The sequence below is a fragment of the Mustelus asterias genome, chromosome 11 (genome assembly GCF_964213995.1).
Source record: "Mustelus asterias chromosome 11, sMusAst1.hap1.1, whole genome shotgun sequence".
Classification (NCBI taxonomy): domain Eukaryota; kingdom Metazoa; phylum Chordata; class Chondrichthyes; order Carcharhiniformes; family Triakidae; genus Mustelus; species Mustelus asterias.
In genome coordinates this window covers 46,910,080-46,934,701 of record NC_135811.1, presented here as the reverse complement: position 1 = coordinate 46,934,701, position 24,622 = coordinate 46,910,080, and the positions used below count along the sequence as shown (strand labels likewise).

The window sequence follows — 24,622 nt, the reverse complement described above, 5'->3', positions numbered from 1 at the left end:
AGTGATTCAAGTTTGTAGTTACAGAGAATAGACACATCTGGGAAATGACAACACTTTCAAGGCCCTTGGGAAAGGAGATTGAAATTTGGGCAACGGTCAATAATGGCTTGAGCGTGTGAGCATTTTAGAAGAAGAAAATAGGTTTTGAAATGCCTGACTAGTATGAGGGTAATCAGGTTGCCAGGAGACTTGTGAGAATTGAGTCAAATTTAACATTTTATGCAGCACTCATTATCTTGGTAATTGTGTTTTGCTGGATTAATAAATATTGTCTTTGTCTAAAAATGTTGATTTTTCCCAAGTATTTATACCACCTGATCATAGTACTTGCATTGCAATCATATCAATATGTCACTTTATTTCATATATTCCACTGTACCTGCATACGTTGGAGATACTAACTCTTAATATACTTTCTCTAGTTTTAACAGAAGAAGGAGAAGAAGAAATGACTGAGGAAGATCAACAGCATAGGGAAGGTAAAAAGATTTTACAAATCCCTCCTTGTGTGTATTTAAAACAAAATTGTCTGGTAAGTCCATGTCATGTATGAACTACACAAACACAAAGTGTACCTCACATTGGCAACTGATTAGTTTGAATCCTATTCCTAAAATCCAGCAACAAATCTCAGCTAAGGCTTGTCAAGATATAAGCATCAATTCATCTTTATATTACATGGATTGGCTAGGAGTTTCTGCTTTGGAAACAATTGACAATCAGGGCCTAATGATGATCAAAATTTTGATGGTTTTACTCTTGTTCCCCTCAAACTAATTTGCATATCGGCGAATGTAAATCTTTCAAGAGCCAATGTGTTGGACAGCATGTTAGAACGTACTTTGAAAACATTTTGCATTAAAACATTTGTTGCTTGTATTTAAGAGTGGCAACATCGTGCAGTTTTTTAAATACAGGTTTATAGGTTTATCACAAAAAATAAACAATTAAGCATTTTTAATTGTTGTCGAGTCCACTATATGTGAGTAACCTGATTTTTAAATATCTGAAAATGCCTTTTAAATAAAGTCAGGAACAAAACCATTTCCTAGTTACATTGAAGAACAATAGTCAGGTTTCTTAGTAAATTAAAAATAAAAGTTTATTATAGGTGCCTGATATAGAACTTGCACCAAAAAAGTGCTCTGAGAACCTCTTCATGGGCTTGCGAACTGGTGCAATTAGCAGAAACTCACAGTGTGATTAATTTAGTCCGGGACATGACCAGTTTTCTGGGCAAGGCTAGTTGCCAGCACAATGTTTTTAAACAGGTGCAAATAGTTGTGGAAACTACAGTTGTACTTGAAATTTCTCAACCGTTTGCACCTATTTGACGGTTTTGGGTGAACTGCACTGGAAGTACCACTACAACCTAGCAAAAACACCAGGCCACTATGTTCAAGAGAAAGGATTGCATCTTTTACATTCTAAACTGTTTCACATGCAACTAATTACTTCTGAAAGTAGTGAGTTGTTTTGTTGGCAGTTGCAACAACTGTTTTTGTGTAACACTAGATCACACAAACAGTAATAAGACAAATGACAAGTTAAGCAATTCTTTGGTAGTAACCATTGATAACTGGTGACTGGGAGGACTCTTTTCGGCAGTCAGTTGTCAACTTTGGTAGGGAAGACTAATTTTCCTCAATTGGGATTCTGTAACTTTTTTGATTGTGATTTGCACTGAGCTTCAGAGAGGAAGCCGCGTGCATACTTCTTTGTGATACTCCGGTCCTGATTCAATCTTGAACATCAAGCTCTATCTGAATCTGCTGTTCCTGGAAGGATCCGTTTCTGACTTGTCAGATGCTTTCGAAAACCTTTCAAAAATTAAAAAATGTCTGTATATTTTGTTGAAAATGATTCAAAAGAAATATATATATATGTTAGCGATATTTGATTGCCGTTTTGTATGGGATCTTTCATTTTTGATAAAACATGATCCAAATTTATTGTTTTTAAAAATTTAAGTTGGGCCAAGTGTCTGAATTCAGCCTACCTCAAATGATGATTCATTTTGACTTGTAAACTTTCAAGTAGTTCTATTTTATCAAGTAGCTGAAGTATTACTACTTCAAAGGAAAATATATTTCATTACTGTGGATATTTATAAATGTATGAATGAAGGTATACATGTTTTCTTCTAAGTCAGAGTTTCTGGTTGTTGATAATGTGCAGAGATTATGGGACTAAATGTTTTTCTTTCATCTCCAAAAAAAGGGTTTGAATCCTGCTGAAACCTAACTTTTGATGAGGTATTTCTTGCTGCAAATGTTTAACAATGTAGAAGAGAGTTAGTTACACATTCTGAATTAAACTTAAATTCATTTAGCCAAATCAATTTCGTGACAAGACAAAAAATTGCTGATTACCTGCTGGGGAAAAATTACAATAGAATTTTTTAAATGTGCAGGAAAGGAAATAGTTGCTGGAAAGGAGCCTCTTCAAGTGTTGACCACTAAGGAGTTGCTACAGCTGAGAAGAAAGACGTTACAAGAGAAAAAGATCCACATAGCCACTTTGGCATCGTCCATTTTGACTGAACCAGACAACAATGTAAGAGCCTTTGTGTTTATGGAGAATAATCCCAAACCCTATGCAGATCAGTCAAGTGAGAACTGCCTTTGAAAGTCCAGCTGCTATCCGGAATGTGGGAGTGTTTTGGACGTAGAATCCTATGAATATAAATACTTGAGTTTTTTTAACATGGTACTTTTGATGGCAAGATTGAGCTGCAGTGTATTTATTTACTGCAAGAACCTGCTAGCATCTACTATTGCTCTTGCAACATTGAGACCAATAGAAGTGGTATCACAATGTTGAATAGTCTTTGAATGATGTCCATGCAGAATACTTAGTGACAAATCTTTGAATGCAAAATTAGTCTTGTGCACAGCGGAACTGACTTGCTTATCTAATGAATTCAATTTCATAATGTTCTTTTTCATGTGACATCCAGCATGAAATTATATTACAATTATTTGAAATCGAATTCAAAATAGTATATTCTAAGTGTCAAATGTACTTTAATACACTTCAAAGCAATTGTTTTTATATTTAACTTTTATTCATATTACCTAATATTTATGGTTCCTCCTTTTGGTCTCGCCTGCAAATGGAACCATCACATGGCATTTAATGCCCTATCCTATGGCAAGTTTGGTGGATGGGAGGGGGAGGGTGTATCCCTTCAACATTCCTGTCTCCACCCTGAGTAAGTTTGTGGTAGGAATGCCCATGATTGCCCTTCCTGTACTGTTGCTAATTGAGACCCTTGAGTGGGCAGTTAATGTCCACTTAAGGGTGTTTCTCTTGCCACAGCTGGTATTAATTCAGTTGAGGAAGGGGAGGGCAGGGGTCTCACCGTGCAGGGCACAACTGATAAAAATGGGGGGTTGCTTGTGGGCTTCTGGCGGTATCCTCATTCAAAATCATTTAGTGCCTGACCAAGATACCAATCCCAAGCCGACCCAATCTCTCTCTTCATAACTTAAATGCTCCATCCCAGGCAGCATCCTGGTGAATCTCCTCTGCACCCCCTCCAGTGCAATCACATCCTTTCTCTAATGTGGTGACCAGAACTGCACACAGTACTCCAGCTGTGACTTCACCAAAATTCTATACAATTCCCACATGATCTCCCTGCTTTTGTAATCTATGCCTCGATTGATAAAGGCAAGTGTGTCATATGCATTTTCACCACCCCACTAACATGTTCTTCCATCTTCAGAGATCTATGGATAAATACACCAGGGTTCTTTTGTTCCTCAGAACTTCCTAGTGTCATGCCGATCATTGAATACTTCCTTGTCATGTTATTCCTTCCAAAGTGTATCACCTCACACTTTTTTCAGGGTTAAATTCCATCTGCCACTTCTCTGCCCATTTGACTATCCCATCTATATCTTCCTTTAGCCCAAGATACTCCACCTCACTGTTAACCAACTGGCCTATCTTTGCATCATCCACAAATTTACTAATGTTACCCCCCACATTGTTATCTATGTCGTTTATATAAATGACGAATAATAGGGGATCCAGCACAGATCCCTGTGGTACACCACTGGACACTGGCTTCCAGTCACCAAAGCAGCCTTCTGTCATCACCCTTTGTCTCCTACAACTGAGCCAATTTTGAATTCACCGTATCGATTTGTGCTGTGTCTTACGTGCCTTTATAAGTCTCTCATGTGGGGCTTTATTGAAATCCATATAGACCACATCAATTAGCACATCCCATTTTCTATATTAAGTATCTTTATCTTTTTTATTTTCTTAATGCAATCCTTACCATGTTGGTCTCCCTGTGAATATGGAGGTATAGTAATATTTCATATTTATGCCATTTCATAGTCATTAATTGAGTTTATTGTGTGTACTTTTTAATGGACCTCGCCCTATTCTGATTTCTTATTTTTATTTAAAATATAAATGTACTTTTGAAGCACTGTAATTTGGGGTGAAGATACTTGAAAATTGATTTAAAGCGGTTATTCTATTGACAGATTAAAAAGCTGAAGGAACTGCGTTCAATGCTAATGGAACAGGATCCAAATGTTGCAGTGACAGTGCGAAAGCTGGTGATGGTATCTTTGTCGGAGGTCTTTAAAGACATTGCACCATCCTACAGGATACGGTCTCTAACTGAAGCTGAGAAAACTGCAAAGGTACTGAATCAACTTATAGAGTAAAAGGTTCACAACAGTGCAACGGGAAATGTTTTATATTGTTGTGACAGCCGTGCTGGTTTAGATCTGGTTAAATCAATATATACTAGTAATTAATTAACCACCTTATGATTAGAATTCTCACATCTAGTTTGAATCGGTTGTGTGTGAATATGTATGTCCCACTTAAATTTTGCATGCTAAAGCGTATGTTTTCTTTGAACCTCACTGGTATAAAAATCATTTTTGTAACAAAAAAGGAACTAATCAACATTAAATAAGCAAAACCATAATATAACTTAAGCAGGTAGGAAATCTACCAATGGGCAGTTAAAAAAACTTCCAATGAATAATTAGTAATCATTCATCAATACAGAACTAGAAAATAGGAGATAACAAACCAATGAATTGTCGCAAAATATTTAGGATGTTTTTTAAATGCCATTTTGTTCTATTAACCTGAAAATATAATGTTGAAAAATAAGGGTTGTAACAACATGCATAAAAATCTACAAATATTAAAACATGCCCTCAGTAAACTTGTTCACGCCTCTTAAAAATCTGTCGGCAACACATTTCCTTCCAAAGGAGCCTTCCATCTCTCAGCGGCCTATGTTTGAATTTTGCTTCTTTTTTGGGAGTTTGTCTCGTTCAACTGGAGCGTATCCTTTCCAATATTTTCCAGTCTTCTGCACAGATTAAATGTTACACTCTGAAGTGTTGCCGTTGTTTAGAAGATGTGTGCTTATTCTGCTCAACCTTCAATTCAGCAAACTCACTTGTTTTCTATTTAAAAATGTAACCCCCTTCAGTTTACATTAGCATCTGATCTGTGTACATACTTTTAAAAGAAATCAAGGGAATCTACCCTTCTTCACCCTCACAATTATTTTGAAGATGTTGCACATGAGGAAGTTATTCCAGTGCATAAAGTGGAAAAGCAACCTCGGGTGTAAAAGCCCTACTCAATGTTTCTAACATGTTGTGACAGTCTGACATTCATTCTAATTTGCCAGTTCATGTTTGTGTTAGCTTTGGATACAGTATCGAGCTCTGATGTTCAGACATGTACATATTTTTCAAATAAAGGAGGAAGTTTATTTAGAAATAAGTTGCATTTATATTGAATTTGCAATAATTTACCCATTCATGTGAGTACTGGTTTCATGAATTGATGTTTGCAAATACTGTACTGACATTGTTTGTGCAAGAATGCTTTGTTTTTTTTCGCCATCTAGTGGTGGAATATTTGTAGCTGTTGTAGACACTACCTTAAGAATGGAGCTTTTAAATGGTTGTTCAGAATATAGTTTGCTTAGAGACCAGCAAGGACTAATCTGGGGAAACTCCCAGGATAAGATATTGATTAACCGTGCTGAGAGTTGTGAATGAAATTTGTGTAAATCCAATTGTAAGTATAAATATTATACAGATTTGGAATTCCTCTTGCTGAGTTATTTTTGTTTTTGAATTATAATGGAGCTTCTTCCAGGAAGCTCATAAGAAAAAAATTGCATATGTTTGTGATGAATTATTGTTCCTTTTTGTTGTCTTTTGAATTTTGATTTGATTTATTATTGTCACATGTATTAGTATACAGTGAAAAGTATTGTTTCTTGCATGCTATAGAGACAAAGCATACCGTACATAGTGAAGGAAAGGAGAGAGTGCAGTGTTACAGTCATAGCTAGGGTGTAGAAAAAGATAAATTAATGTGAGGTATGTCCATTCAAAAGTCTGATGGCAGCAGGGAAGAAGATGTTTTTGAGTCTGTTGGTAGACAATCTCAAAATTTTGTATCTTTTTCCCGACGGAAGGAGGTGGAAGAGAGAATGTCCAGGATACATGGGGTCCTTGATTATGCTGGCTGCTTTTCCAAGGCAGCGGGAAGTGTAGACAGTGTCAATGGATGGGAGGCTGGTTTGAGTGATGGACTGAGCTCCATTTGCGACCCTTTGTAGTTTCTTGCGGTCTTGGACAGAGCAGGATGTGATATAACTCGACAAAATGTTTTCTATGGTGCATCTAAAGAAGTTGGTGAGAGTTGTAGCTGACATGCCAAATTCCCTGAGCCTCCTGAGAAAGTAAAGGCATTGGTGGGCTTTCTTAACTGTAGCGTTCGCATGGAGGGATCAGGACAGGTTATTGGTGATCCTGACACCTAAAAACTTGAAGCTCTCGACCATTTCTACTTCATCCCCATTGATGTAGATGGGCACGATTTGTTACGCTTCTCGAAGTTGATAACAATCTCCTTTGTTTTGCTGTCATCGAGGGAGAGATTGTTGTTGTTGCACCAGTTCACCAGATTCTCTATCTCTTTCCTGTACTCTGTCTCGTTGTTGTTTGAGATCCGACCCACTACAGTGGTGTCATCAGCAAACTTGAAAATTGACTTGTAGGGGAATTTGGCCGCACTGTCTAAATTGTATACGGTTGTAATAATTTAATAATTTAAAAAATTGTTGTTTGCCTTTCTTGTTTCAGATGCTAATTGATGTATTCTGTATTTCCAGCATTTACAATTATTTCATCAATGATACTGATCTTGAACCCAGCTATTAACTACAGTTGGCATCACAACATTATTAATGATTATCAATCCAGCTATCTTTCCATATAACCTTGCATGTAGTGCACATTTCCGTCAAATTTTATTTACTCTTTGTCACACTTTTTTTTGTCACATTTTAGCTCGGAACAAAAAAGCAGAAAATCAAAACATGATGGGTAAAAAAAACATGCAAAATCAAAAGTGAGGAAACCAGTTAGAAAACTGCCACTACAAAAATTTCCAAAAAGTCAATACTGAAAAATTAGTCTGAAAAACCTACCAACAAAAGAAAGACGATACATTCATGTAGTACCTTTCACGATTACCAATGAAGTAATTCTGAAATTTGTAATTCCAACACACCTGGCCATTCTCTCTCATTCTATCCTCTGTAAATTTGAGGTCATCCAAATCTCTGTACTTGTGTCTTGACTCTTAGCAAGTCTGGCTCCCCTATCACCCCTGGGCTTGCTGACCTACGTTGGCTCCCAATCAAGCTACGTCTTGACTTCAAAATTCCATCCTTGTTTTCCAATCCCTCCTTGACCTTGCCCCTCCCTCAATCCCTGCTTGGCCTTGTTCCTCGCTATCTTGGTAATCTCCTCCACAGTCCTCCGAGATGTCTGCGCTACTCTAATTCAGACCTCTTGTGCATTCCTAATTGTAATTGCTCTACCATTGGTGGCTTGTCTTCCTTTGTCCAGGCTCCAAGCTCTTGAATTCCCTCCCTGCATCTCTTTGCCTGTCTATCTTCCATTTCTCCTCTAAGCCACACCTTGGGACATTTTATTATGTTAAAGACATATAATGTAAGTTGTGGTGGTCCAATCAAGGAATTTACAATAAAGAATTTGATTGCATTTTTTCTTTGAAGGTGTGGACATTTTGGTAAGATTAGCATTAATTGCCCATTTCTAATTACCTTTCATGAACCACAGAGGTCCATGTGGTGAAGGTACTCCCAGTGTTCCAGGATTTTGACCCTTCAGCTATGAAAAATTGGCAATTATGTTTCAATGTCAGGATGGTGCATGACTGAAATAAAGAAGATGTGCGTTTGATGAGCAATACATCCCAATACCCTTAATAGTCCATGACGTGCAATCATCATGGTATATGCGCATAACCAGCACTCATAATGACCAGCTAGTCTGTTTTTGTGATGTTGAATAAGGAATAAATATTGGCCAGGACACTGGAAATAGCTCCCGTTCTTTTTCATATTAGTGTAATGGAATCTTTTTGGCCCACCAGAGAGGGTAGATGGGGTCTTGGTTTAATGTTTCATTCAGTGTGCAGCACCTCCTGTGAGGGCCTGGGTGGGAATGTCGAGTTATTGGTGTTCCCATGTGCCGATTGCCCTTGACCTTCAAGGTGGATGAGATCAAGGTTTAGAAGGTGCTGTCAGCTGGTGGAGCCTAATCTTAAATTTTTGAGTTCGGCCATTTCAGAGTGAAGCCAGGAAACGCTGTTTCAGACAAACAGTAGTAGTAATCTGAAACTCATTCCACTGCTGTGATTGCTAAGTCAACTGAAATTTTCAAGACTATGATAAATAGATTTTTTGTTAGATAAGAATAGGAGTATGAATCCACCATGATCTAATAGGATCAAGGGCCTGAATGGCTTATTTTTACTTGCATTCCACTATGGGGAATGAATATTTTATATATATTTTGTTGGGCTTTGTTTTTTTAATTATAGCAGCTGGAAGGCTCATTTCATGGTTTCAAACCAGTTGGAGTTGACTCAGAAAAAACTTCGACCTTGATGGACTTCCTGTCAGCTATTTCCATTTATAGATTCCTCTGACCACCTCATCATGGAACTGACTGTAAATTTGTCATAAAAGAACATTACACAAATGTTGCAAATCTGAAATAAAGAAAATGCTGGAAAATCTCGGCAGGTCTGCCCCCTTCCCATGGCACCTTCACCTACAATCGTATAAGGTGCATCAGCTACCCCTTCACCTCCTCCCTCCTCCATGTCCAAGGCCCAAAACACTGCTATAAGATGAAGAAGCATTTCACTTGGATCTCCTACAATTTGGTCTACTGCATTTGTTGATCCCAATGCAGTCTCCTGTACATTGGAGGAGCCTAAACGTAGACTGGAGGACCGTTTTGCGGAACAGCTTTGCTCAGCCTGCAAGCATGACTCCAGCTTTCCTGCTTCTTGCCTTTTCAACACACCATCCTGCTCTCATGCCCACATATCCATCCTTGGCCTGCTGCAATGTTCCAGTGAAACCCAACACAAACTGGAGGAATAGCACCTCACCTTCTGATTAGGGACGATACAGCTTTCTGAACTCCACATTGAGTTCAACAACTTTAGACTGAACTTTCTCCTGACTCGTTTTTAATCCAAACTTTTTTTGTCCCAAAGCCATCAGACATAATGTCTATCTAAGGGGACATCATCCAAAACATTCTATAACTGCTGCCACTTGCATATTTTTTATTTTGTTAGTGCTTTTTTATTGTGTTGGTCACAGCAAGAGAACGACGTGCAACATTGAACAGATATTTCAGCTTCTGGCCCACAACTCTTTCCTGATGTTATGATCACCTGCCAAAATAACTCAAGAGATGGGAACAATAGTAAACCATGTGGCCATTGAGCCTGCTCCACCATTCAATACGATCGTGGCTGACCTTGGTCTACAGTGCTGTTTTCCTGTCTGCTGCCCATAATCCCTTGATTCGCCGAGGGAACAACTGTCCATCCCAGTCTTAAATATAGTCAGTGAAGGAGCATCCTTAACTCTCTGCTGGTTGAGAATTCCAAAGACTCTCAGTTGTTTGAGTTGAGAGTTTTTTCCTCATCCCAATCCAAAATGATCAACCCCCTAATTCCTGAGACTGTGCTTAGCTTAGCTCTAATCGGCTCAGAGCCAACATCCTACTCCCCATTCACCCTCCTAAGTCAAAATTGTTTCTTTTTTGAAACAGCCACCACAGATCGCTGATACTAATGACACAAACAACCATTAACACACAGCTTGATATATCAGTGGTAAGATACCAGCAGAACATTCATTGATAATGATCTGTTTTTGGATATACTTCTACAGGAAACTAATGAAGGTGCTGTCCTTGGAAATCTAATGTCTGTCATTTACTTAATATAGGGCTAAACTTGTGACTGCCTGATAGGTCACGTGACCCTACAATGTCTTGAAAGGATTGATAGCATAATCATTCACTTTACTACTTGCAATGCCATAGGAGGTCTACTATATATAATTTTGGATGTAACAAGTGTCAAACTGAGGGGAAAAACATAGTTTCCTGCTGCTTTTCCTGATTGCCAACTCTTATCCTCTAATTGTTCCGAGGAGATTCTGTTTGAGTTCCTTATACAATGCCAGTGGGGATCATCTAATTTTACTCAATTTATTTGCAACTCTGGCGTTATTGCAACAGTTAAAATTGAGTCATTCAGCTATGACCTGCATTGAAATGGCTGGGATAAAGATTTACAAACTAAAGAAGTGTTCTATCTTTTATTTTCAGGTTAGAAAAGAAACTCTACATCTGAGAGAATTTGAAGAAGGATTAGTATGTCAGTACAAATTTTACTTGGAAAACCTTGAACAGACTGTTAAAGGTACTTAATGCTTACGACGTTATGTATGTTGTGTTTCTTTAGAAAATCACAAACTTTATTGATTATAATTGGGGCAAAAGAGCCATGGCTTAGTTGATGCACTGTCATCTCTGAAACACAAGGTTCCTGGTTCAAGTCCCATTTCGGGCCTGAAACAAAAATCAAGACAACACACTACAGCACAGTACTGAGGGAGCATTTCATTGTTCAAGGTGCCATCTTTCAGGTGAGACTTGTAAATTGAGGCCCCAACTGTTTGCTTGTTAAAGAAGCCCATAGCACTATTTTGAGGAAGAGCAGGCAAATTATCAAAACAAAAGGTTATCGGGTCATGAGCATATTACTGTTTATGGGAGTTTGCCAAGTGCAAAATAGCTGCATCATTTCCTGCATTACAACAGTGACTACACTTCAGAAAGTACTTAAGTGCTTTGGGACATCCAGTGGTTGTGAAAAGTACCATATAAATGCAGATCTTTCATAGATAGCTGCCCAGGGAAGAAGTGTATTGAGACAAAATACTATCACACTTTTAGACTGAGCAGGCCAAAATCTTGCTGCTTGATACAGAGAGGATTTGTGCATCACATTAGACAAAGTAGAAGCTGACTGAGTTTGGTTCACCTACAGTTGGCCTACTTTAATAGTAATTGGCCGATTTGCTATTTTACTGTGATGTAATTGGTCCATTACATAATGGTTTTCAATCCTTTTTTGGTTGAAGGGCTCCTTTACTAATATTAATCATGGCCCCCCAATCAGAACTATGTCCAATAGGGAAATGCTACATGTAAGAATCAGAATCCCTACAGTGCAGAAGGAGGCCATTCAGCCCATCGAGTCTGCACTGACCACAATCCCACCCAGGCCCTATTCCCATAACCCCATAGATATATCCTGCTATTTCCCTGAAACTACGGTCAATTTAGCAGGGCCAGACAACCTAACCTGCACATCTTTGGACTGTGGGAGGAAACTGGAGCACCCGGAGGAAACCCACGCAGACACGGGGAGAACATGCAAACTCCGCACAGTCACCTGATGCCGGAATTGAACCCGGGTCCCTGGCGCTGTGAGGCAGCAGTGCTAACCACTTGCCACTGTGCCACCCAAAAAAAAGCGTGTTTTAACAATGCTTTTAAAGAAACCAGTGCTTAGTTAATTTGAGGAATGTTTCACTGATGTAGACAATGATGAGACAGACCAAAGATGAGGATAAGTGTGATTCTTACTAATGTTCCAGTGCATATCAACTGAACTGCTTTTACTGTGGCTAAATATTTCCTTTTACTGGCATATGTACCCTATCAATTCGGAGATCAGATCTAATACAAACAGCTGTTGGATCAAATCAATATTAACTATAGTCGACCATTTTTGGATGTTTAACAGGTTCAAAGTAAGTTAATTTAATTTCAAATCAATAACCCCCTATAAACAGATGACTTTCCTTCCCGCCACTCAATGACTGAACAATTAAATGTTATAGTGTCAGCAATATTTTACAGGCCTGTAAAAACTCAGCCCAATTTCTCAGTGTTATTTAATAAATTTAAGGAATTTACATTAGTGCAACATTGTGGAAGATGCAAGGTAAATCTATTACAGCAGAGGGTCTCCCATGTTCCGTCCCTTCCCGCTAAAGTTAAATGTGAGATTCCCCACTGAAAACCATGGCATCTGAGATATCCATTACCACAATGAAGGCAGTGTGTTCTGGAGTGGACATCTTGTTGGATGCTTGTGCAGGTCTAACACTAACTCTCGTTACGGTATACAAAACCACCACGTACTTTTTATTTTCCTTCCTTCTCCCCTAGTATTTTTCTCTCTCGCTCTCCAACTAGGGAGATTATTTTGTGAAGCTCCTGGAAACACTCTCTTAACTTCCAGCAGTTTGTGAATCTCAGTCTGAGGTTAACTGCATACCATGATATGGGGAATTGAACAGTGTTGGAGGTTAAGCTGCAATCCCTAGTCTTCAGAATTCTAGGCACTGATTTTTTCAAGCAGATAGAGATTGAGTATTTATTACATAAAATAGATAGTCAATGATTTGCAAAAGTAAAAACCCAATTGGCTGCAGAATATTAATTCTGAATTCTACACCTTTACAGTCTTTATTCCATAAGCGAAGGAAAAGAGACAGTAGTGATAGCTTGTATTTGTGCCCTCACTTTCATAGAAAACATCCTTTGGCCTTTCATATCGGAGGAAATAGATGCTGAGCAGCAGTTGGAGAGTTAAGAGAGATGGTCCAAAGTGCTTCAGTAAATAGTTATAAGAATGCTTTTAAGAGGGAAAAAATTTTCATTTGACATAACTCCTTTCAAGTCCCAAAGCACTTAACAGCTAATTGATTGCTTTGAAAGTGTAGATATTGTCTTGTAGCCAAACATAGTGGCAAGATATTCCAAACAATAAATGGATCAGTCCCCACTTATTCTGTTTTGACCAGGATGCCAGGACACTTCTTCAGATTGTAACCCAGAGTCTTTTTACATCCATCTTAAGAATCAAACCGGGCCCAAGTTCAATGTTTCATCCAAAAGACAGTGCCTTAGATAAAGGCAGCTCTCCCTCAATACAGCACTGAAATGGGGAAAAGGGTAAATAAAATAAAGTTTACAGTGAGAGGTTCCTAAGAGTGGGGTTACTTTGCCAATGGAGCAAGCAGGGTATTCAAGAGTCAACGCATGAAAGGATATGGGATGGGTCATATCATTAAGAACTTAAGAAATAGGAAGCGGAGTAAGTCACATGGCACTGATCTACTTCAACTCCACTTTTCTGCCATATCCTTTGATTACCGTAGTATCCGAAAAATCCCTCCATCTTGAATGTATTCATTGACTCAGTTTTGACAGCCCTCTAAGGTAGAGGATTTCAATGATTCTTACCCTCTGAGTGAAGAAATTTCCACTTGTTTCAGTCCTAATGGTTGACTGGTCATCTGGTGACCCCTAGATTTAGATTCTTCAGCCAGGGGCAATATATTTTGGCATCTACTCTTTCAATCCCTCTAAGAATTTTAAACTTTTAGTGAGATTGCCTATTATTCTTCTAAACTCTGGAGAATATTAAATCCATTCTACTTGGTTTCTCTTTATTGGACAACCCTCTCATTCCAGGAATCAATCTAATGAACCTTTGTTGAATTCCTTCGAAGACAAGTATTCCTCCTTGGGTGAGGAGACCAAAACTGCACACATTATCGCAGGTGTAGACTCACTAAAACCCTGTACAATTGCAGCAATACTTCCTTATTCGTATTCCAATTCCCTTGCAATAAGGAGGAACATTGCATTTGTCTTTCCAATTGCACAACCTATAAGGAATCCCAAATCCCTTTGCATACCAACATGCACTAGTTTCTCACCTAATTTTTAAAAAGGCTGTTTTTCATTCTTCCTGTGAAAATTGATAATTCCATATTTCTTAGTATTATACTCAATTTTTCATTTTGTTGCCCATCAGTTAATCTGCAGGCATCACTTTTTAGCCTCTTTGCATCCTTCTGGCAGCCTTCTTTTCCATCTAGTTTTAAATCGTCAGTCATTTCGATACATTACACTCTTCTCCCCAAAGTCATGGATTTAGATTCTAGATAGTTGAAGACCAGCTACACCCCAATCTTGAAAATGACTTGTTTATTCCTCCTAGTTTCTGTTTTGTTAACCTATTCCCAATCCAAGCTATTATATTAACACCAATCCCACAAGCCCGTATCTTTTGTAACAACCTCTTGCGTGGCACCTTATCGAATACCTTTTGAAATTCAAATATACTACACCTTTGTCAAATGTGATTTTTTTTTCATTAAACTGTGTTGATTCTGCCTAATAAGATTATATAAGAAGTCTCACGACACCATGTTAAAGTCCAACAGGTTTATTTGGTAGCATGAGCTTTTGGAGCACTGCTCCTTCCTCAGGCTCCTTCTTCACTCACCTGATGAAGGAGCAGACCTCTGAAAGCTCGTGTTACCAAATAAACCTGTTGGACTTTAATCTGGTGTTGTGAGATTTCTTACTGTGCCCACCCCAGTCCAACGCTGGCATCTCCGCATCATAAGATTATATAACAGTCCTGTTATCTCACTCTCAATGGATTCTAGCATTTTTCACATTACTGATATCAAGTTAATTGATTGCTTCACTCCTGCTAAATGTTTAGAAGAGTAGCTTGGGCAGGGCACAACTTGTAGATCACGTTTTTAATGTGTTGCCAGACATGTAGTTATTGAGAACTTGCTTTATCAACGAGTGCAACTTGAGGCAGGACAGGATTTGGTACGTTGCATTTTCTGTATAGTGGAGCTCAAGATTTCAATGAAGAACTGTACAGAAGTCTGGCTTAAAGTATCAGAAGAGTGGTAGCAACTCAGCAGCAGGGGAATGGAGATGCTGGGGAATCGCAGACAATTTTAAGTTAAAAGTTTATTTATTAGTCACAAGTAAGGCTTGCATTAAAATTGCAATGAAGTTACTGTGAAATTCCCCTAGTCGCCACACTCCGGCACCTGTTCGGGTCAATGCACCCGGAGGAAACCCACGCAGACACGGGGAGAACGTGCAAACTCCACACAGACAGTGACCCAAGCCGGGAATCGAACCCGGGTCCCTGGTGCTGTGAGGCAGCAGCGCTAATCACTATGCCAACCGTCTATCAATTTTGATGATAGACAACATTTTTGGATTTGAGCTTGGGCTGAATCAAACAGCACATCACCTCAGAGTCCTGTTTAACACAGAACTAAGTGAAGAATGGGGAAGAAGGATGGAGTTGGAAATAAATATCGAGTTTTTGGCAGGTGCTAAATAAGAGGACTTTGGTCTTCCTAATGGTGATTGGAGGAAATTCTGGATGGGCTGTATGGGCGGCATGGTGGGACACTGGTTAGCACTGCTGCCTCAGTGCCAGGGACCCAGGTTCGATTCCCGGCTTGGGTTACTGTCTGTGCGGAGTCTGCATGTTCTCCCTCTGTCTGCGTATGTTTCCTCTGGATGCTCTGGTTTCCTCCCACAGTCCGAAAGACATGTTGGTTAGGTACATTGGCTATGCTAAATTCTCCCTCAGTGTACCCGAACAGGCGCTGGAGTGTAGTGAACCAGGGGATTTTAATGTTAATGTAAGCCTACTTGTGACACTAATAAATAAATTTAAACTTGGGATCAGACAGGCATTCTAAAGAAGAGGCCGTTATTGGTGATTTTAACTAGGGCAGTCCTGGGTGAATGAATCTGGACTAGATTTGATCAGTGAGTTGTGTACATTAAGCACATAACTGGGAGGCGAACACAATTCAGAAATCTTGCATTAATATTAATCCTGTTGATCGGATATTGGATGTGGAGTGATTTACACTGATCTCTCACCTTTTGTGAAATAAGTCTTGCCCATCCGATGTGCCATGAGTTTGGTGGCTTCGCAGTGTCTGATAGCATTTCCTCTAAAAGTAACACCGAGTAGCCACAAGTATAGGGAGCTTGTGAAATAGAAATTTCAAATTGATGCTTCTTCAGAGATGAGGAATAGCAAATTGTAGATTCCAATCTATATTTTGATTAGAACCAAATTAACAGCATTAATTAAAAGCTTCAGCTGGAGGATAATTTTGTGAATGAATTCTGCTTAACTCTATAATTCAGATCATCAGTCAGAACTCAGTTCAATAAAGGAAAGGCCTCTCTCTGAATGGCGTGAGTTGACGAATGAATTACTGTTGGTAAAAGATGCTGTTTATAGACCATATCTGAGAATCGGCTTTGGACTGTGATACTGGTCATTGCCACGGAAATCAGAATAGACTGAGCAGTAGCATTATAAGGAAATTGTAGAATCGTAGAATTCCAATGGTGCAGAAGGAGGCCATTCAAGCCCATCAAGCCTGCACTGACAACAATCCCACCCAGGCCCTATCCCCCTAACCCCACGTATTTAGCCTGCTAATCTCCCTGACACTAAGGGGCAATTTGGTATGGCCAGTCAATCTAACCTGCATGTCTTTGGGCTGTGGGAGGAAACTGGAGCACCCGGTGGAAATCCACGCAGACACGGGGAGAACGTGCAAACTCCACACAGACAATTACCTGGGGCTGGTATTCAACCCTGGTCCCTGGCATTGTGCAGCAGCAGTGCTAGCAACTGTGCAACACAGCACAGAAGCAAGCTGAATTTAGTCCTAATTAACATTTAGCCATTTTCAATTTTAAGTGGGCATTTTCCTTTTTCCTCACCCAGATTGGAAGCAGATGAAGAAAAAGAAGAGTGATGTTGTTTCATTAAAAGCATACAAAGGCCTGGCAGAAGTTGCTGTAAAATGTCTCTCTGAACTGCTAGTGGCCTTGCCGCATTTTAACTTCCATAACAACATTGGTGTGATGATTGTGCCCCTTATGAATGATACATCAAGAAAGGTAAAATCTGCTCTCTATGTATATTCATGTATTTGGTTAAGTTCAGTGATACCATCCTGTATGATACATTATACATGCTGCATAATGATTAAAATAAATAAAAAATAAACTGACTATAATATTAAGGAGGTGAATTTCCAGTGTGATTCCCTACTCGTTTGTTATAACTTCTGAAGAACGATGGAAAAAGCTTGAAAATGGCCTTACCCTGTGTTGCTGCAGCTCTTCTGTTGAAGTTATGGTGGGTAAATGAGAGAATCAGTGGAAATTCGCCCTACATTTTTAATAGTTTCCAAAATGAAGGATTCCAGGAAGGGGATAAATCAACATGGTTAACCAAAGAAGTTAAGGATAGTATTAAACTGAAAGAAAAACACATACAGTGGGATTTTTCCACCCTGCTGCGCTAATCGAGTAGCATAGCGGAACGGGAAATATGAGCAAGAGGCAAAAATCGGAATCGCACCCGATTTCTCGCCTCTCCCGATATTGCTGGCGTAATTGAGAAAAAAGTACTCGGGGAAACTAATAAGGCTGAAGTTCGATACAGTTTCTGGACCTGATGGGTTGTATCCCAGGATATTAAAGGAAGTAGCTACACAAATAGTAGATGCACTGGTAGTAATCTTCCAAGAATCCTTAAATTCTGTAAAGTCCCAGAAGATTGGAAAACTGCCAATGTAACACCCTTATTCAAAAAGGGAGGGAAGCATAACGCAAATAACTACAGGCCATTTAGCTTAACCTCTGTCATTAGAAAATGTTAGCGTCCATTATAAAGGATGCAATAGCAGAGCATTTAAGCTACATAATATAATGAAACAGAGTCAGCATGGCTTCGCAAAGGGGAAATCATGCATGACAAACTTTAGAATTATTTGAGGTAGTAATGAGCAGGGTAGATAATGAGAAACCCGTCGATATGATATACTTGTATTCCCAAAAAGTATTCAGTAAGATACTGCACAAAAGGCTACTTTATAAGATAAGAACCCATGGTATTGGGGATAGTATATTAGCGTGGATAGAGGATTGGCTAACTGATAGAAGACAGTTAGAATAAGAAGGGCATTTTCAGGATGGCAACCTGTAACTAGTGGAGTACCAAAGGGATCAGTGCTGGGGCCAGAATTATTTACTATATATAAATGATTTGGACGAGGGAAGTGAATGTACTATTGCCAGGTTTGCAGATTACAAAAAAATAGGTGGGAAGGCAAGTGGTGAGGATGACGTAGAGTCTACAGAGGGAAATAGACAGGTTAGGTGAGGTGGCAAAGACCTGGCAGATGCAATGTAATGTAGGAAAATGTGACGTTATGCACTTTGGTAGGAAGAATAAAGGAACGGAATATTATTTAAATGGAGAATGACTGCGGCACGGAGGGATTTGGGGATCCTTGTGCATAAATCATAAAAGGCTAGCATACAAGTTCAGGTAATTGGGAAGGCAAATGGAATGTTGGCCTTTATTTCAAAGGGATTGGAATATTAAAAAATAGGGAACTCTTGCTGAAATTATACAAGGCACTAGTTAGATTATACCTGAAATACTGTGAACAACTTGTGATAGACTATCCACAACACATTTTTGCCTTGAAGTGTTTTGATGAAATTGTGCTGAACCTCAAAGGCTGTAGTCACAATTTTGTATTTAAAATATACAGTTTAAAATAAGTTTAGTAGTGAACACAAGCTGTTGGTTTCACTGTAATTTTCCTGTATAACAACAAAGTCTTTTTATCACCAGATTTTGTTTTTGTGGGAAACCTAGGTGCATACCATGTTTCCAGGCACACACACAGTGTGAATCCATGTTTTCATTATTTTGAATGAATCCAAAGTTGCTTATCTTGATCTTCTGATGTAGCATTTTTCCACCAATGAAAAAATAAATAGTGCTTAAAATGACCTTCTGCAAAGGTCCAAAGATATGATGGTTAGGTTGATTGGCCATTCTAAATTGCCCCTTAGTGTCAGGGGGATCTGTAGGGTAAATACGTGGGGTTACGGGGATAGGGCCTGGGTGGGATTGTGGTTGGTGCAGACTCAATGGGCCGAATGGCTTCCTTCTGCACTGTGGGGATTCTATCATTCTAAATGCAGGACTGAGATACTTGGACTTTAGGGTTACTTGTATCCCTGGGCTACACGTTCCAAAACCTCTACTTTTTCCTTTCCTCTTGTTAAAATCTTGGGAGTTTTTAATTTCTAACTGCCATATCATTGCAGAAGGCTATTTCAATTGAACATTCAGTTAAGCATTTAAATTTACCCAAAAAGAATCAGAAATAAATCATAAACCTATATGAGTAACCAGATAGTAATTTAATTTTAATCACACAGCACTTGCTTTGTTTTATTGGTTGTTTAAAACTGTGTTCGCTATATTCAAATGTGAAGTATTTCTAATACCTCATTAATGTACAGTAAGCTGTGTTATCCGGCACTCTACCAACCGGAATTCTCTAACCGGAATTTCTGACATGTTTTGTTTTTAAAGCTAATGATTTTGTGATCGGATAACGCATTCTTTTAAAAAATCTAAGAAATTGTTAATTTGCAGAATTGGTTCTTGGGCTTTACATTGAATTTACATTAAGCTATTGGGTCAGTTATTGTGCCTGAACAAAGATATACTGCACCTTACCTTGTGTCCAGAGTATTGTGGAGGCTGTTCTAACAAGAAAGGTAGCTGATTGAGAGGCTTTAATTTTGACAGACTATTCGGTTAAGAGGAGATATGGCAGAGGTATTCAAATTTATGAAACATTTTGATAAGATAAATTAACTTGCGCTTATAGAATGCTTTGGCATTCCAAATTGCTTCACAGTCAATTAAATATTTTTGAAGTGTAGTCACTTTTTTAATCTGGGGAAATGCTTCAGCCAGGTTAGATGTAGGAAGAGCTCAGGCAATGAGATAAATGAGCTGACCATCTGTTTTACTGATGTTGGTTGAGGGATATTTATTTTCAGTACACCTGAAAAACTCCCTGCTCATGTTTTTTGCCCACCTAATAGGGCAAATGAAGGTTCAGTTTAACATCTCATGTTAACAGATATTTTGTTGGAGCATCAACCTAGATTACGTGCTCAAATATATGGAATAAGGCTTGAATCCACAACCTCCTAACTCGGGCTAGACTGCTACCAATAACCTAAGGCTGGCATCTTGGTAAATGAGGATAAATTATTTCCACTAGTCATTTGGTAACTAGAGTCCATCACTATAACAATAAAAAGACAAGTTTGAGGGTTTATGATTTGCCCTTCCACAAAGAGCATTAGAAGAAGAATCCATGTTAGCTTGCAAAAGGAAAGTGGATAAATATTTGGGAAGGAAAACTTTTAAGGGGTATGGAAAGAGGCATGGAATGGGACCACAGCATGATGGGATAAATATCCGTGATGGGTTGTTTTATATTCCTTTGTTATTTTGTTGTGATGTTTGACAGTTACGTCTCTTCAGATTTCAGAAATGTGTTGCAGAGCTGTGGAAAAACTTTTTAAGCAGGACAAAATCGGCCAGCCCTCACTTGCTGTGGTCAAAATAATTTCTGGTCTTGTTAAAAGCAGAAACTATGAGGTCAAACCTGAGGTAAGTTCTAATTAAATAATTGCAAGATATTGCCGCAACATTATTGATGTAGAGGAATTACATGAGGGGAGATGTGGTAAATTTAAGAGAAAGGACAAGGTATCAGGACAGGCTAGCGATATGGGTAATAACCAGAGTGTAACAGGGAGGGACAGAACATGCAACCTTATGACAGCACCAGCAGGTAAATCCAGAATTTGCAGGGATGGTACAAAGAACAATACAGCACAGGAACAGGCCCTTCGGCCCTCCAAGCCCGTGCTGCTCCCTGGTCCAAACTAGACCATTCTTTTGTATCCCTCCATTCGCACTCCGTTCATATGGCTATCTAGATAAGTCTTAAACGTTCCCAGTGTGTCCGCCTCCACCACCTTGCCTGGCAGCGCATTCCAGGCCCCCACCACCCTCTGTGTAAAATATGTCCTTCTGATATCTGTGTTAAACTCCCCCCCCCCCCTTCACCTTGAACCTATGACCCCTCGTGAACGTCACCACCGAGCTGGGGAAAAGCTTCCCACCGTTCACCCTATCTATGCCTTTCATAATTTTATACACCTCTATTAAGTCTCCCCTCATCCTCCGTCTTTCCAGGGAGAACAACCCCAGTTTACCCAATCTCTCCTCATAACTAAGCCCCTCCATACCAGGCAACATCCTCCTCTGTACTCTCTCCAAAGCCTCCACGTGCTTCTGGTAGTATGGCAACCAGAACTGGACGCAGTATTCCAAATGCAAAAAGACAAAAGGTAAAAAGACAAAATAAAGGCTCTATATCTTAAAGCATGCAGCGATTATAACAAAACATATGAATTGAAAGGACAAATAGAAGTGAATGTCTATGACCCAGTAGCCATTTTAGAGACTTGGTTGCAAGGTGGCCAATACTGGTACTTGAATATTTAAGAGGATTTGACATTTTGGAAAGATAGGAATCTGGGAAAAAGTTGTGAAGGTAGCTCTGTTAATTCAGGACATTTAGTGTGTCTCTCACTAATATCTCATCATATCTTAATTCAGAAAATCACGTAGAATCAATTTGCATAAAGATAAGAAATAGCAATGGTAGTGATCTAAATTGAAAGGACATCAACAGAAATAGAAATTTTTGCTGCCCTTGAGGTTACAGAAATAACAGGATGCCAATTTGGGACAGCTCACAATGGAACACTGGTTCATAAGTGAGATCAACACAGAATACCCCTGCATCACCTGCATGATTCTCTTAGACTGCCTGGTGGTCACCCATTCGACTTCTGCCTCATGCTCTGAACGTTTGATTATCTCTCTGAATATGCTATCTATGTAGTTCTCCAACTTGTGGGTGCACCACAGTGTCTTCAGCCGCCTCTTGAATTCCGAAACCCAGGGCTCCATCTTCTGGACATTCCCCGCAGGTGTGTTTGTCTAGGACACGTGGTGCGTCTGTGACTTCCCACGCTGTACTCAACCGAGCAGAGCTACCATTCCTTAACTTTGCAAACTATTTATTAAAAGTAGAATAACTTACCAGTTACTCGCCATTCTATTTCTTTCCCTGTACCAAATATTGGAGGCTGAAAAAGATAGATGTAGGTGCTGTTGACTGTCTCCTAGTCCTCTTTTCACAGTCCCTTTTAGATAGAGCTAACTCCCTCCGGTGTCCTCTTTTCACCCAGTATAACTACATCAGTTTTCCGACCTGTTATGTAAAAACAAAAATGTTTTGGCTTTTAATGCAAATATAGAAATTGCTTCCAGATATAAACTGAATGAACTACTTTAAATCTCCAGGTTGTAATTTAGAAACAAAAACAAACTTTTTGACTTCTGTGTAACAAACTTTGGTTTAGCCAAACTTACAGAATGAGATGGGCATAAAAGGGAAGTGTATAAACCTCATTAAATTGACTAAATCCTGCAGTATAAAGATTGTTAGACCCAATCTTAATGTCTCTGACACCACTTGTGCCAGAATTACTGTTCGATAGCCTGAGGACTTGTATTTTATGTAAAATTCTTTCTTGCATCATTTCTGTTCTGTTCCAGTGACACCGTGGTTCATTACCCCCTTTTTTATTTGTCCAAACATAAGTAAAATTTGTAAATTCAAAATGCACTCTAAGTTATTGCAAAACACTTGTTCTGGGCTTGCAGTGTGAGGAGTAGTGTGCTTGTGGATCTACAGGAGAGTACTCCAGTTACTTCTTGCTTCTGCATCTTTTTCTTCCCTTTACAAAAAGTTGAGGGGTTCTCAATTTCGCCTCATAGGTACATTGAGCAAAAAGGTTATCTGACAGTGAGGTGAGCTACAGGTTGCACTCTGGGATGGTATTATGGGTACTGCTAATTTCCAGAATGGTTCTGTAACTAAAAGATTATATTTTCTTCCTCATGTCACTTTATGAATTGCTTGATTTTAATGTTGGATATTCTGAATACATTATCCAGAAAGTATTCTGGGATTGTAGACAAATTAAATTTGAAAGAATAAACATAGTAACATCCAAATCCCAAAGTGTCTTGTTTATCGTAACTTTTTCAAGTGCTGATGAGGAAATTGATTGCATTTTTATTCAGTGCGTTGTTCAAATTATATTTGCATGTCAAGATTAGAAGTGCTTTGTGTAGTCTTGCTTCATCTCCTCAGATGAAAATTACTCGGTTACCATGGTTGCTCTCATTCTTGCTTTTGTCTAGGAGCAGGTTGCATGTCAATCTCCACAGCCTTAATAGTCATGGGTGGTGTACAAAAACAAATTTATAGAAATAATGTACTGAGAAGCACAGTGGAATTCAGCTTGTTTGGTGCAGTGCGGCATCACACAGTTGTTGATATGAAGTTTATTGATTCACTAGGACGTAACATCGCGATTCTAAAATGTGCAGAAATTTCAAAAGGTCTAGCAACCTCATGCTCCTTTCCTTTTTATAAACAAACCCACCTACCTGATTTTTCAACACATCCTTCCACCCCTCATTCTGCAGAAATTCATTTAATTTCGCCGAGCCCATTTGTACTGTTCACTCTCGGTGGTCTTCCCTTACTCCACACCTTGTGATGCAGTGTATCCATTTGAAGTTCCAGTCAAATGCATCCTGCCAAAATGTAATTATACTTCTCCAATCAGGTGCTGAAGACATTACTTGCCTTGCGGATTAAGGAAGTGGAAGTTAAAAAAGATTCTGAAGAGATTGCCCCTAAAAAAAGATTCATGACATGCAAAGAGAAGAGGAAAAATCTTTCCAGGATGCAGCGAAAGGTAATGTTTCCACTATCCAATTCTTGTTGCAGGGCTAAGCAGGTGTGTGTAAGTATTCTTTTACTCATGTTAAAATTATTATTCCTAATGCTTTGACCAGTAAATCAATTTTAAAATGTTTATTTTTCAGTGGAAAAAAGCAGAGGAGAAACTAGAGAAGGAACTTCTAGAGACAGAAGCTTCAGAAAGTAAAAACAAAAAACTAAAACTGGTAAGTGGTTTCTATGTTTCAGCACTCAGTACCCTCTATATCCCTGATTTACACCCAAATAATGAAAGCGTGCTTGTCCAGCCAAGTTAAATAGGTCAAAAAGTACTGAAATTTAAATAAAGAGGCTGCCACGGTTGAAGTTCTGCAAGTCATTCATCTGCTGTTCATGTTGGTGGTGGAGTGAGGTAACCAAGTTGATTTCAAAAGGTTGTAAAGGAATGAGATGTACGTAATGTATATATGATACCCAGTAGAGTGCTGGAGTGTTTGTAGTTTAACTTTAAGTTCCCAAACGGATGTGGGCAAAAAAGACCTA

At 39.0% G+C, this 24,622-nt stretch overlaps 1 protein-coding gene across 1 annotated transcript in view; it reads left to right on the top strand.

Annotated features, from left to right (window-relative positions):
• noc3l (NOC3-like DNA replication regulator) overlaps positions 1-24,622 on the top strand; it is a 58,789-nt gene that overhangs the window by 24,594 nt on the left and 9,573 nt on the right. The window contains exons 5-12 of the mRNA XM_078223539.1: positions 423-479; positions 2,414-2,556; positions 4,506-4,667; positions 10,743-10,836; positions 17,080-17,255; positions 20,728-20,856; positions 23,964-24,095; positions 24,226-24,306. Of these exons, the coding sequence (XP_078079665.1) occupies positions 423-479; positions 2,414-2,556; positions 4,506-4,667; positions 10,743-10,836; positions 17,080-17,255; positions 20,728-20,856; positions 23,964-24,095; positions 24,226-24,306 (974 nt within the window). The remainder of the gene's footprint in view (positions 1-422; positions 480-2,413; positions 2,557-4,505; positions 4,668-10,742; positions 10,837-17,079; positions 17,256-20,727; positions 20,857-23,963; positions 24,096-24,225; positions 24,307-24,622) is intronic.